Below are 14,712 nucleotides of genomic sequence, written 5' to 3' on the forward strand. Positions count from 1 at the left end.
CCGGCCGATAATCGCGCCCCAAACAGCGCGATACCGAATTTCTCCCCCAAAATCTTCCGTGAACTAGCGCAATTGGGCAGCATTTAAGTACATAATTGGCTATCTTTTCCCCTTGCATTAAAAAATATTCCTTGATATATTTAAGAGTGGTAACCTGGTGCCGTTTTATGAATACAGCTGAAAATGGGTTTAATTACAAAAAATAAGCATTTTTAAAAGAGTGTCTAGTCCAGCACCTGTGAGTAACCTGGAATCACGGAAAATGACTTTAAAAAACTATATACAGTAGGACCATTTACTGGTTTATTTGATGTACACGAGTCAGTTTCTTAGTAAATTAAATATTTTTAATATTTAAAAACTTTTAAAAAGGTGCCTATCAGTGACCTTGTGCCTAAAAGAAAGCTTCATTTTAAGAGCCTCCTCGAAGGGCCACAAATGGGCGTAGTTAGTGGATATTCTCCACGCTGATTATTTCAATCGGAGGCGTGGACAGTTTTTTAAACCAGCGCAAATGATCACGGAAACTCGGTTTGTGCTGGATGTAACTTGCGCTTGAAATTCCCCGATCTATTGCGCTGGTTTTGCCAATTTCGGTCGAATTTCACTGGAAAACCCAGTGGAAACTCTACTCCGACCACTTTATCTAGAGTTTGAGAGGAGATCTGCTGGCACAATGGAAGTGTCCCTGGCATAATTCAATGCCAAACACTCAGCAGGCCAGGCAGCATCCGTGGAGAGAGAAACAGAGTTAACGTTTCAGGTCTGTGACCCTTCATCAGAACTGGAAAAAGTTAGGGATGTAACAGGTTTTAAGCAAACTAAAATTTGGTTTGCCGAGGTGACGATGCACTCCAGTCCCCGCGGCGCCCACCGGTCTCGGAAGGCCTCAAGTGTGCCGGCTGACACCACGTGCTCCATCTCCAGGGCCGCCCAGGCGTGAACATAGCCGCAGAAGAGAGGCAGGCAATCAGGCCGAATGACCCCCTCGACCGCCCGCTGCCTGGACCAGTTAATGGCCACTTTGGCCAGGCCCAGGAGCAGATAGTGGGTGGGGGGGGGAGTGTTGGAAAAATACTTGAGGAAAAGCAAAGTCATTATTTTTATATCAATAATTCATTCTATAACGGGGATGTTGTTACTAATAAAAATCATCAGAATTTCCGCTTGGAAAGTAAAACTAAAGAACTGAAAATTATAAAATAAAGTCGCGAAACTTCTGCCGCTTTAATTCCAGCGCTGACTGAGAGGCGGTCGCGAGATTCGCGATTTCGTGCATTCTGAGGCGAGTGACGATCCGTTGGCAACCGACGCATGCGCAATTGGGAGAGTGCCCGGCGAGTGGACAAAGTGCAGCAGGTGAGAGGTGAGAGAGGAGAGAGGAGGGACAGTTACCAGCCGGTCGGCCGAAGCCTTTGGCCCAGCTAACTGGGGCAGGAGGCGAGCTTAGCCACAGTCACCTCCTGTCTCTGACTGTGTTGGAGCCCCAGGTTCCTGGAACTTTGAGCAGGTAACCCTTGTATGATATACACAGGCCTGGAATTGATGTGACCCAAATCCATATTGAAGGACATCTTCCACATCTGGGGCCATTCTCTCTCCTTTCCCCCCCCCCCCCGGATTTAAATCAGCCTAAAAGTCTTGTTTATTTTGTGTAAGTCCTAACTCCCACGCATACCCCCCCCCCCCACTTCATGCAAATCATTGATAAAGATGGTGATAAGCAATGATCCTAACACAGATTTCTGCAGAATTCAACTAGTGACCAGACTCCATCCTCTGCCTATACAATAGCAACCAACTCACAATCCATCTTAAAATTTGACTGCCAGTCCCACCGGATGTAACCGTACTTAACTGTGAGCGATGCCATGCTCGAGGTCATAGTGACCAAAGTATGCTGGACCTAAAATAAAGTAGGACAGGAGTTTTTCATCTAATCAGTTCCTTCTCTTGGTTGCACTCCTCGGAATGCTTAATAGAAGTTAGATGCTTAATGGTGACCCTGGATACCACAAATGGAAAAGTTTTGCATTCCCCAGCACTGGCATCCTTCATCTGAAAGTGAAATAATACGACTTATAATGCATCTACCTCAGTAACTACTAAACAGTACTCCACGTTATGCCTGTCCTTCAACCTAAATACTTCCTTCCCCAGGTGGTCCCAATGTTCACTGATCTTCCACAGACTCGCAGAGGTGAGGCTGGGCATATTCATCTTCTGGTCCCCAATGGATTGCATTTCCTCATCAATCACACGGAAAAGTTCTCCATGACTCAGACTGTGCAGCAGATAATGAAAGCAGCCTGTATTGGCTGGTTGAATGAGACCAGCCTGAAGCATCAGCCTCTGCCTCTTGCAGGTGAGCTCACTGGACTGGCGAGCCCAAACCATTCTGTCCTCGCGGAGGACAGGGCACTGTGCTGTCCTCCCTTAGTAAATGTTGTGCAGATTTTGAAAGTGTGCTGTTTTTTCAGAAGGGGCATTAACGTAAACTTTTTTTTTCCTTTTTCTAGAGTTATCAATTTGTTGGACTAATGATGGAGGTGGCAATCCATTCATACTCAAGACGATTGTTCAACAGCCTGTTCTGTGGCTTCTTGCATTTACACAGGTCCCATTATCACCATGGCAGGTCCAAGCGTCTATTGCTCTCTCGCCTCTTTCAGCCCATGAACCTCCGTGAGGACAGAATGGTTGGCGCTGGCCGGTCCAGTGAGCTCACTTGCAAGAGCCAGAGGCTGATGCTTCAGGCGGGCCTCATTCAACCAGCCAATACAGGCTGCTTTCACTATTTGCCGTATACAGTCCGGGCCATGGAGAAACTTGTCCGTGTGATTGATGAGGAAATGCAATCCATTGGGGGCCAGAAGGTGAATATGCCCAGCCTCACCACTGCGAGTCTGTGGAAGATCAGTGAACGTTGGGACCTCCTGGGGAAGGAACTATTCAGACTGAAGGACAGGCATAATGTGGAGTACTGTTTAAGTCCTACACACGAGGAAGCTGTGACGGAGCTCATAGCCATGCAGGGTAGTCTCTCGTACAAACAGCTACCATTGATGCTGTACCAAGTGACAAGGAAGTTCCGAGATGAGCCAAAGCCACGCTTTGGTTTGCTTCGCGGACGGGAGTTCTACATGAAGGACATGTACACGTTTGATGTCTCGGAAAGAGCCGCAATGGAGACCTACAATCTTGTTTCTGATGCTTATAGCCGTATATTTGATCGGCTGGGATTGCAGTTTGTAAAGGTGCAGGCGGACACGGGCAGCATTGGCGGTAAGATGTCTCATGAGTTCCAGCTGCCAGCAGAGATTGGGGAGGATCGCCTTTTAATGTGTTCTGGCTGCCATTTTGCAGCCAATGTGGAAACAATGAAGGACGCTGAAACAAACTGCCCACAGTGTCATGGAAAGCTGATAGAAAGCAAAGGCATTGAGGTGGGACACACATTTTATCTTGGGACCAAGTATTCAGATATTTTTGGTGCCTCATATTCCAACACTGAGAACAAGCCCATTGTAGCAGAGATGGGTTGTTTCGGTCTTGGGGTCACACGCATACTAGCCGCATCCATAGAGGTTTTGTCGACTGAAGATGACATTCGCTGGCCAAGCCTCCTGGCCCCTTACCAGGTTTGCATCATTTCACCTAAGAAAGGCAGTAAGGAGGGATTGATCACGGGTATCTCCGAGACACTGCATGATGCTTTGATGGATGCTGCTCCCCAGCTTCGCGGAGAGGTGCTGTTGGATGACCGAAGTCACCTGACCATAGGCAAGAGATTGAAAGATGCCAGCCGCCTGGGTTACCCATACGTCATCATCGCAGGGAAGAGGATTTTGGAAGATCCACCTGTTTTTGAAGTCAGCTGCCAAAATAATGGAAAGACAGTGTTTCTCACTCAAGAAGGTGTCTTGGATTTTCTGAAAAATGTGCAGATTGCTTAGTATGTGATATTGTTCTAGGGTCACCTATGCAGGTGAAAATGCCTTAATGTGGTATATTAGACCCTTGAAACCAGGGTCTTTTGGAACTATACAGAAAAAAAATCATGCATACAATGATGTACCATGTTGCACATTTTTCCTTATTGGTGGGGGATCTATAAACATTATGTTAAGCTATGGTATATCGAAGAGAGTAACAGTCAAGATGTTTTTATATGATTCACAATTAGTGAGAGAGATGCAATCAATGTACTGTCTGGGAGATTACAGTATAGCAGTTGAAATTGAAGCTATAGAATCGCAGACAATGTGATCAGTAGTAGACCAAAGCCATTCATCTGTCAACACAATAAAAACTACAAACTCTACTGAGTGGACCTTATACTGTACACACTACTGCATGTTGGTGATTTGTAAAAAGCCTGCATGAGAAGCATTGTGTATGGAATATGCAGTGTTGTTGGTCTGTTTTTGCTGTGTTCATTGGAGCAATCACACTTGTGCAATCACTAGCCTGATTCTAAGTGTATCAATCTTGTTCTGGTGGTCGGATGTTTAATTTAAACCTGTATCAATGTGTTATAATGAAGGGGCTACGGTATCTGCAAGCTTCTCATTTTACATCTACAAAAAAAAACTCTAAACATTTCCAGTGCGTCCTTTAGAATGGGAGAGCTCCACAGATTATACAATGTCTGAATTCAGAGAATGTAGTCTCTGAGCAAAACTGAGGATGCTTTTAAGAAAGTTGGTCTAGTTTTTTGACATCATTCTTGGATCAGTGTGGCAAGACTTTCTAACTAATATCGAACCTGTTACAACTCTTCGCTCAATCTAGAAGGTAATATGAAAAATTCCAGAAAACTTGCATTGTGCAATCACTTGCTGATTCTCCACCATTCAGATCATCAGATGCTGCCAGGCATCACTGTATTTAAGAGATCTTGCCGCAATCTCTCAGAAAATAATATCAATAGTTCTAAAAAACATAATCTTCCTCCAATTTCCTTTTTATGATGCATTATTATCTAGCTGTGTGCCAGACAGGTGTTGCCTGTGATTATTTGAAGCAAAGTCCAGCTTTAAGTTACTAACGCGATTTAGTTATTTAAGTGGAGTTTATTATTTTCCCCCCTCCCCAGCCCACCCTCCTGTGGTCGCAGTATATTGGGGCTAGTTTTCCTGTGATGCGTGTCTGGGGAATGGGAAAGCATGGGAAATACAGGCTGAGACCTACGATGGCAGGTCCCTGGCCCCTTTATGTTGCCCCAGTATTTCCAAGGCTTCCCCAAGAGAGGGGAGGTGCTGGGGCTAAGGGCAGGCACAGAAATGAGCAGGGAGGAACTTTCCAAGCCCCACCTCATATTCTTCCAGCTTCAGCAGAGGGGTGCCAGAAGAAGTAGATGTTGGACCATGTGTCTGGACATCCCCCACCCCTTCCTCGGATCTGAGGATGGCAAGAAGCAAGATGCGGGAAGCCTGGAAATTTAAGTGCTGCCTTTCTTCCCCCCGCACCCCGCCCCCCCCCGCCTCTCCATGGATCTCTGGGTCAGGAATCGTTCTGATTTTGTTTTGAGAACTGCCGGAAGGCCCCAAGGCCAGTGGCCAGGCCCCCAGCTATAGGCCTCTCCGGCCACAGCTGCGCCTATATTACTGCCCCAGTTTCTAGGCTCCAAGCCTTCCTAGGGAGAAGACCTGTGCTGGGTGCAAATACAGGCAGCTGCGGTCAGGACAAATGCAGTGCATTTTGGGTGCCAGTGCCATCAAAGGGAAGGGGGGAGTGGGGAATATTGGAGCCACAGTCTCTTTCCTTGTCCTTCAAGACATAAATGGCAGGCTGGAGATTGCAGTTTTGCTTCTGTCAACATGGCTGGGAGATAGCAAGAAACGTATCTGCTTATTTTTTTTCCCGTCCCTTACTTGGGAGTGAGGTAACCTGCCTGACAGCACTGCACAATGACTTGTGAGACTGTAGAACCCACATTCTGCAGTACAACCTCTTGGAGCTCCCACTGCAATAATATAAAAAGCCAAGGATGAGAGCAAGTCCTTTGAGCTCTCTGATACCCTAACTCTCCTGTTGGTGCAGGGCTGTCCAGCCAGTAGGCTAATTCTGGTCCACTTGATGATTTCAAATGGCCCAGCACACAGCTCCTGCTTGAAGAAAACCCCACTGGCAGAAGCAGCTGATCTGCTAGATGGGAATAAAAATAACAAGGGGATAAAGTGCTGCAGGTTTCCAGTGGACCTTCAACTCCCAGCGTGTGCTGCTCTTCCCCCTTCCATAACAGAACCTGGTTTAGGTATCCATCATATGCAGGTTGTGACTGGGAGAGGGTGCGGGCAGGAATTGGAATTGGGTCATTGCACAAGGAGAAGGATGCAAAAAAGAGTAAGATGTGGGAAATGAAAAGAAGCATGAAATAAGTTTTTAAAAATGTAGAAACACATGAAATGGAGAGAGGGGACAGATAGATAGAAGCAACAGAAATGAGGAAGGTGATGATGGTGTGATCTAACAACTCCAATGAGTACAAACGCCCTCCGCACTTAAAAGAAGGCGCGACCCCCTGGATGAGGAGGAGGACCGGGAGGAGGAAGGTCCCTCCGGTCAGGGGGAGTCGTCGCCCGCCGCGGGTACTGCGCCCCACCCCACCGCTAATACCATCACGGGCGAACGGCAGGGGTCGCCTGTCCCTAGGGGGGCTGAGGCAGAGGTGTCTGCCCAGCTCGTGCCTCCCGGGGATGGGGACGAGACCCTGCCCGTGGGGGGGGTCGCGGAACAACCCGCGGCAGAGGCAGAAGTAGATCCATTATCAGTACCGTTACCCCTCAACGGGTTGGGCGGCCTGGGGTCCGGGTCGGGCGAGTCCTCGGATAATGAGCTCGCCCAAAGTGACCCGGTCGTTTCGCAAGTGCTGCTCGACCTCGTCGAGGGTTTAACTGAGATTACCCCATCCGCTGGGTCGGAGGCCGGTGGCGCGGAAGAGGGGGGCCCTCTGTCTCTGTCTCCGGCGCCGGGCGACATGGAGAAGTTCGTTTTTACGTACTCTCCGGTCGTTCTGGGGCGGAGGGGGGCTCTGAACCGCCGCCGTCTTCTGGCCCGGCGCCCCTAGAGGAGCCCAGGGAGGAATCCTCCGCTACCGATCCTGGGGGTGGGATCCGGGCGGAGGCGGGGCCGGGCGTCGCGGCCGAGCCGCTCGCTGCGCTCCGCGTGGCGGACGGGTCGGCCGCCGGTGGCGACCCCCCGGAGGAGGAGGGGGACTCGGTGGTGGGAGTGGAGGAGGAATGCGATTCCATCGCTGATGAGGAGATGGAGGACCTCACGCCCCTCGCCGGGACCCCCCTCATTCCCATTGAGGATCTCCGGGACTTTGTGGCCACGTGCCAGGGTCGTCAAAAGACCCGGCTGGCCCTCGATAGATGGTCGGGGCTGGCGCTGCTCGTCGGGTCGGCCCGCGTCGCCTTCAAGACCATGGTCGCGGACGCGGGAGTGGACCCGCTCGAGCTGCGTCAGTTCCGGTCCTTCCTCACTGGGCTGCAAAGGGAGTGGCGGTCGACTAGCAGCCGCCCTCCCTTCCCCCGTTAGTGATAAGTAGGGGTTGGATTATGTTTCTGAAATGAAGATAACCATAGCCAGCCTCAACATCAACGGCAGCAGGGAAGCTAGCTGCAGATTTAATAACTTTTCGGTCCTTCGGGACGGGAAGTATGCGGTGTGCTTCCTGCAAGAAACCCACACCGTTCCGGGAGACGAGGCCACGTGGCTCCTGGAGTGGCAAGGAGGGGTCAGCATGAGTCACCTCTCCAATGTTTCCAGTGGGGTGGCTATTTTGCTGGCCCCGCATTTTCAGCCGGAGATCTTGGGGGTCAAGGAGCTCGTGCCGGGCCGCTTGCTCCAGGTCACTGTTCGCCTGGGGGGCGTGCCGCTCCATTTAGTGAACGTGTACGCCCCTGGGGCCGGTGCGCAGCAAGCGCGCTTCTTTGAAGAAGTGTCCACTCTTCTGGGCTCCATCGACGCGGGCGAGTGCGTCGTCCTCGGGGGGGGATTTTAACTGCACCCTCGAGGCAAGGGACCGCACCGGCCGCCTGCGAAGCCCGGCGGCGATGGAGAAGTTGAGGGACCTGGTCGGGTCCCTCGACTTGGTGGACGTCTGGCGAAATCTCCATCCCGACTCCAGCGCTTTCACTTACGTGAGGCCTGGGAGAGGAGCGTCCAGAATCGACCGCCTCTACATTTCCAGGGCATACGTTTCCTGCGTTCCGGTGGCTTCCATGCGGCCGGTGCCGTGCGCGGACCACCACCTGGTGTGGGTGGAGCTCGTTCCGCTGCGCGCGGGGGGGGGGGGTCCGCGTACTGGCACTTTAACAACCTGCTGCTGGAGGACGCGCGGTTCCAGGATTCGTTTCGTCGGTTCTGGGCCGGCTGGAGAAGGAAGCAGGGGGGCTTCCCCTCCTTGAGGCTATGGTGGGACATGGGCAAGGCTCACGTCCGTCTCTTCTGTCAGGAGTATGCGAGGGGGTCGACCAAGAGGCGGGAAGCCAGGGTCGGGCGGTTGGAGAAGGAGGTGCTCGACCTGGAGTCCCGTCTCGGTCAAGTCGTCGAGGACCCGGCCCTGCGGTTGGTGTACGAAGAGAAGAAGGGCGCGCTGAAGGACCTGCAGCTCGTCGGGTCCCGAGGCGCGTTCGTGAGGTCGCGGATCCAGTTCCTGCGGGACCTGGACCGCGGCTCCCCCTTCTACTCGCTGGAAAAAAGACGGGGGGTCCGTAAGCAGCTCCTGGAGCTGCTGGCCGACGACGGATCTCTGGTCTCGGATCCGGAGGGAATCCGCGCGGAGACCCGCGCCTATTACGGGGCTCTGTTCTCTCCGGATCCGTCCAGCGAGGATGCGCGCAGAGTTTTGTGGGAGGACCTGCCGAAGGTCGGCCTGGAGGGCGCCGAAAAATTGGACGCTCCTCTGTGTCTGGAGGAGCTGACCGGCGCCCTCCGCCAGCTCTCTAGGGGGAAGTCCCCGGGGCTGGACGGGCTGACCGTGGAGTTCCACAGGGCGTTCTGGGACGTCCTGGGGGGCGACTACGCGCGGGTCCTGGGGGAAAGTTTGGCGACCGGGGAGATGCCCCTCTCTTGGCGCAGGGCGGTGATTGTCCTGCTGCCTAAGAGGGGCGATCTCCGCCTTCTTAAGAACTGGCGCCCGGTCTCCCTCCTCAGCACGGATTATAAAATTTTTGCCAGGGCCATGTCTGCCCGCCTTGGCGCCGTGCTGGCCCACATGATCCACCCCGACCAGTCCTACACGGTCCCGGGCCGGTCTATTCATGATAACATCCATCTGGTCCGGGACCTGGTCCACCATTCCCAGAGGGCTGGTCTGTCGGTCGCCTTCCTTTCCCTGGATCAGGAGAAGGCGTTCGACAGGGTGGATCACGAGTATCTTTTCGGGACTCTGCGCGCATTCGGGTTCGGGACGCATTTTGTCGCCCGGATCCGACTTCTGTACGCTGCCGCGGAGTGTCTGATTAAAGTTAACGGGTCCTTGACGGCGCCCCTTCGCTTCGGGAGGGGCGTGTGTCAGGGATGCCCCATGTCCGGCCAGTTATACGCCATTTGCGTGGAGCCTTTCCTGCGCCTCTTGCGGAAGAGGTTGACGGGACTGGCTCTGCAAGGGCCGGGCGTGGAGGTGGTCCTCTCGGCTTACGCCGATGACGTGCTCCTCATGGTCACGGATCCCGTTGACTTGCGGAGGATGCGGGAATGCCAGCAGATTTACTCAGACGCATCCTCCGCCAGGATCAACTGGGGGAAATGTTCTGGACTCCTGGTGGGTCAGTAGCAGGTGGACTCCCTGCCGGAGGAGTTCAGGCCCTTCGCCTGGAGCACTACGCACCTCCTCTACTTGGGAGTCTACCTCAGCCCGGCCGAGGACGCCTGGCCGGCGAACTGGCACGAGTTGGAGGCCAAAGTCGCCACTCGCTTAGGACGCTGGACAGGATTGCTCCGAGTGTTGTCCTACAGGGGTCGGGCGTTGGTCATAAACCAACTGGTGGCCGCCATGTTGTGGTACCGGTTGGTTACTCTGATCCCTCCCCCTGCGTTTGTCGCCAAGATACAGAAGAAGCTCGTCGACTTCTTCTGGAACAACAGGATGCACTGGGTCTCTGCCGCGGTTCTGAGTCTCCCGCTTAGGGAGGGCGGTCAGGCGCTGGTGTGCCTTCGCACCCAGGCTGCGACTTTCCGTCTTCAGACGCTGCAGAGATACCTGTACGTTGAGATTCCTCCAAGATGGTGTGCGCTGGCGACGTATTTTTTCCGCCAGCTGCGCGGCCTCAATTGTGACACGCAGCTCCTGTTTGTGGAAGTGGGTGGCACGCGTGCCAGCCTGCGAGAGCTGCCTGTCTTCTACCAGGAACTGCTATGGGTTTGGAACCGGGTCGCTTCCAGGCGCAGCTCTCCCCCGACAGGAATGGTGGCTGTCCTTCGGGAGCCACTGTTCAGGAATCCGCACCTCCACGTCCGCAGGTTCGGGTGGCTGGCGGAGCGCAGAGCTGTGGCTGGCAAGGTGACTCGAGTCGGGGACCTGCTCGATGGCGGAGGAGTGGGCTGGATGGCGCCGGAGGAGTTGGCGAGGCGCATGTCTTGGGTAAACGTCCGGCTCGCGGCCGATGCCATCGAGTCGATAAAGGCGAAAGTGCGCCCCGGCACCACTAGGTGTATCGAGGCGGCTCAAGCGTGTGGGGCGATCCCGTCTGAGCTTTCCCCCGTTCGGACGGAATTCCTTGTCGGCGCCCAGCCCCGAACCCCCCCTCGGGAGCCGGCGCCTCACAACTTGAGCCGTCTCGAGGAAATACCCTCCGTGCCTTTTCATTCCGCACGGAGGGGTTTCCTGTACGGGCTGCTCCTGCACACCTTCCACTTTGCCATCTTCGCCTGCCGTCCGGACACGCCGTGGCGTGCCGTTTTACCTTCCGACGGAGGCGGAGGTCCCCAATGGGGGGCTCTCTATGCGGGAGTCCTCCCTTGTTCTATTGGGGACTTGGCCTGGAGGGTGTTGCACAGGGCAGTCCCGTGCAATAGGTACTTAAGTAGGTTCACGGACTCCCAGACCGCATGTTTGTTCTGCGGTCTGGAGGAGTCCGTATTTCATATTTATATCGAATGTGAGAGGTTGCAGCCCCTCTTTCATTATTTGAAGGGGCTGCTCCTCAAGTTTTGGTTGCACTTCAGTCCCACGCTCTTGATCTACGGTCACCCGGTGCGGAGGGGAGCGGGCAGGTTGGAGGACCTCCTCGTGGGTCTGCTCCTGGGCCTGGCCAAGAAGGCCATTAATTGGTCCAGGCAGCGGGCGGTCGAGGGGGTCGTCCGGCCGGATTGCCTCCCTCTCTTCCGTGGCCATGTTCGCGCCCGGGTGGCCCTGGAGCTGGAGCACGTGGTGTCCGCCGGCGCGCTCGATCACTTTCGTGACCGGTGGGCGCCGCGGGGACTGGAGTGCATAATTGGGCTGGAGAACCAAATTTTAATTTGATTATTAAGGTTTATTTGAAGTTTTATTGGTTTATTACAGTTTTATTGGTTTATTTACAGTTTTAATGGTTTATTTACAGTTTTTATCTGTCTAAATTTATGGTTTCACCAAAAGAGGATGAGTACAAACGTCATGGAGAGAGTATAAAGAAAAAGAAAAAAAGGCGAAATCTGGAACAAAAACAGAAAATGCTTGAAACGCACAGCAGTTCAGTCAGCACCTGTGAAGGGAATCGACTGGTTAATGTTTCCTGTGAAATCCTTTCCAGAATTGAACATTTTCATGGGGTTGGAAGCACGAAAGATGCACCAATCATAGGGAAAGTTAATGAGATAAATGACCTGCAAACTTTTACATCTCATAGTTTGCGACTAACAACAACTTACAAGTCTCGTAGTGCTTCACAGATGTAATCAGACAAAAATGGGTAATGAGCCAAAGGAGGAGATATTAGGAGGGGTCTTGGTCATTGAGGTGAATTTTAAGGAGGGTCTTGGAGGTGGAGGAATTTAGGGAGGGAAATCCAGAGCTTAGGATCTCGACAGCTGAAGGCACGGCTGTCAATGTTGAAGCAAAGGAGCGGGGGGGGGGAGTTGCACAAGAAGTCACGGGAACGGAGAGTTTTGGTGGGGGGCGAAGGTTGAAGGAGGTTATAGAGATAGGGGCAAGGCCATGACAGGATTTAAACGATAAGAATTTTAAATGAGAGATGTTAGGAGAGTGGGAGCCAATGTAGGTCAGCAATGACAGGAGTACTGGGTGAATGTGACTTGGCATGGGTTAAGATATGGGCAACAAGAGTTTTGGATGAGCTGAAATTTATGGAGAGTAGAGGTTGGGAGGCTGGCCTGGACAGTATTAAAATAGCCGAGTTGAGGTGACAAAGGCAAGGATGAGGGTTTCAGCAGCAGGCGGGCTGTGTCAGGGGCCGAGATAGGCGATGTTACGAAGGTGGGAGTAGGCAGTCTCTGTGATGGAGAGGATATGGGGTCAGTTCAGGGTTGAATAGGAAGGCGTGGTTGGAAACAGTCTGGCTCATCTGAGACAATGGCTGGGAGGGTAATGGAATCAATGGCAAGACTACAGAATTTGTGGTGGGGGATGAAGATGGTGACCGATGTCTTCACAATGTTCCCAATACAAATAGAGAGGCGGCAAAGAGGCACAGCTAGGTGTCATCAGTGTACATGTCGAAGCTGACCCTATATCTTCGGATGATGTCGCCAACGGGCAGCAAGTAGATGAGGAAGAGGAGAGGGCTCTTGCTACGATTGGATAGGTAAGAGTGGAATGCAGCAAGGGCAATCCCATTAAGCTGGACAATGGAGGAGAACCTTTGGAGGAGGATGGTGGTGTAGTCCATGTCAAAGGCTGCAGAGGTCAAGGAGCAGGAAAAATTCACCACGGTCACAGAGGATGTAATTTGTGACTTTGGTTAGGACCATTTCAGTGCTGTGGCAAGGGCAGAAACCTGAGAGAAGAAATTCAGTCATGGTGTTGCAGGAAAGATGGGCACAGATTTGGGAAGTGACAACACATTGGGAGGGAGCAGGGGGGATATAGCTGGTGACCTACGTGTAAGTGATTGGGACCAGAGGAGTAGAGAGGCTACATAAGATGGCAAGTTTGAGGGTGTGCCCATGAATATGGGTAGACTGGGTCTAAGCAGCCTGTAGATCATTCAGCCCATTAAAAATGTCTCTGTAGTTGGAGTATATTGATTCCCCTTTTTTAGCCAGCCCCACTAAACTGCTTATCTTTCAGTTTCCAGTTCTGTTGAAGGATTTCAACTGTTAATGTTAACTTGTCTTTTCTCGATACAGATGCTGACTGACCTGATCCGCATTTCCAGCACTTTCTGCCTTTGTTTAAAGGAAATTGGGAGTCAGATGTAATGCCTACTCATGTTAAAAGCCACTGGTTTGGAGTTTTCATAGAAAAAATGAACTGAATCATAGAATAGGATCCCAAAACGCTGGTGAAAACCACAAGTGCCATGCAGTAGAAACAAAATTTGACTTATTCAGTCACTATAAACCAATGATCGTGATTCTTCCTGACTCAAAACGGAGTTAATCCTATGCAGCGCACTTGCTAGTTGTGAATGGATCAGGCACACTGCTCCCAAAGATTGGACATACCTGTATGAGATTATCCAGCTTCATTAAGTGTAATATTTTGGCTTCTACTACACTACCTGGAAGATTGTTCCAACATTATACGGTAAGAGATGTGTTGCCCACTAACACACAGCATCAGACACTTCTAGGTCAGGTGTAACGTGGATTAAATGCAGATTAAATTCCCTCTGCCCTGCCTCAACAATGTGCTCTAATACTATCTTTATAATAGCACCCTCTACTGCATCAGTGTGATATTTCCATTTCCCACAGCAGTCAAGCTGGTGCTGTTTCTAAGTGGATTCATCACCTATGACAAATTTTATGCTGCGTCCTTTACCCAGTAGGTCAGTTGAGATTGTCCAAACTCAGTTGCCAGAAAGAAAAGACTTTCATCCCATCAGCTGGATTTAAACCCAGCTGTCAGAAGTAGAAATGCCTTTACCACCCAGTCCCTTAGAACTATATATTTTTTAAGTGTATTTTTATATATATATTTTTAATATCTTTTCCTTTTTTTCTCTCCCACATGGCAACTGTCTCTCAATATGCCAGCGCATTGCACACTTCATCTAGAGCCATCTTTTGTCTCTCTACCTGTCCTATTACCATCTCATCTCGTCTTGAATATCTCTTAATGTCTCTTCACCTCTCAGACCTTCCCTTGTGTTCTTTCATCCCCTCCATTTCCCAGCCCCCAAACTGGCCTTTTAATCTGTTTCATTTCCTGCTTTTTTCTCAGTTCTGAAGAAGGGTTTCGACCTGAAACGTTAACTCTGTTTCTCTCTCCACGGATGTTGCCTGGCCTGCTGAGTTTTTCCAGCATTTTCTGTTGTTATTTCGGATTTCCAGCATCCGCAGTATTTTGCTATCGTATTTTTAAAGTGCACTGTTAGGTTAGCGCAACATTTTCAAAACATTATCTGGGTAATAATGGCTTCTCTCCTGCCTCCCTTCTCTCCCCCCTGCACCCTGTTGCAAATAGTGCCCCTCCTTCCTGCCCTATTCCCCCTCCTTCCACACCTTGGTTCAGTTATCTCCCTGCTCTCTAATCCTGCTTGAGCTGAAAAATCCCCTTGGTATTGACTCCCTGTATGCAACACCACAGATCAAATC

At 51.5% G+C, this 14,712-nt stretch overlaps 1 protein-coding gene across 3 annotated transcripts; it reads left to right on the plus strand.

Annotated features, from left to right (window-relative positions):
• Positions 1-1,243: 1,243 nt before the first annotated feature.
• Positions 1,244-4,324, plus strand: pars2 (prolyl-tRNA synthetase 2, mitochondrial). Of its 3 annotated transcripts, none has more exons than XM_085983163.1 (2): positions 1,244-1,359; positions 2,520-4,324. In XM_085983163.1, exons 1-2 carry the CDS (start codon positions 1,315-1,317, stop codon positions 3,954-3,956), a joined length of 1,482 nt encoding a protein of 493 aa, XP_085839289.1. In that variant the 5' UTR covers positions 1,244-1,314; the 3' UTR covers positions 3,957-4,324. The 3 variants fall into 3 exon arrangements, with proteins under 3 accessions (XP_085839289.1, XP_085839290.1, XP_085839291.1); XM_085983164.1 differs by lacking the exon at positions 1,244-1,359 and adding an exon at positions 1,367-1,510; XM_085983165.1 differs by lacking the exon at positions 1,244-1,359 and adding an exon at positions 1,710-2,365.
• Positions 4,325-14,712: the final 10,388 nt, after the last annotated feature.

This window comes from Somniosus microcephalus, chromosome 3 (genome assembly GCF_052327205.1).
Source record: "Somniosus microcephalus isolate GS21.2 chromosome 3, FLI_Smic_1.0, whole genome shotgun sequence".
Classification (NCBI taxonomy): Eukaryota; Metazoa; Chordata; class Chondrichthyes; order Squaliformes; family Somniosidae; genus Somniosus; species Somniosus microcephalus.

Coding starts and splice junctions, on each gene's coding strand:
- pars2 (XM_085983163.1), top strand. CDS start 1,315: ATGCGCAATTGGGAGAGTGCCCGGCGAGTGGACAAAGTGCAGCAG. Junction 1,360..2,519: donor GAGTGGACAAAGTGCAGCAG/GTGAGAGGTGAG, acceptor TCCTTTTTCTAG/AGTTATCAATTTGTTGGACT.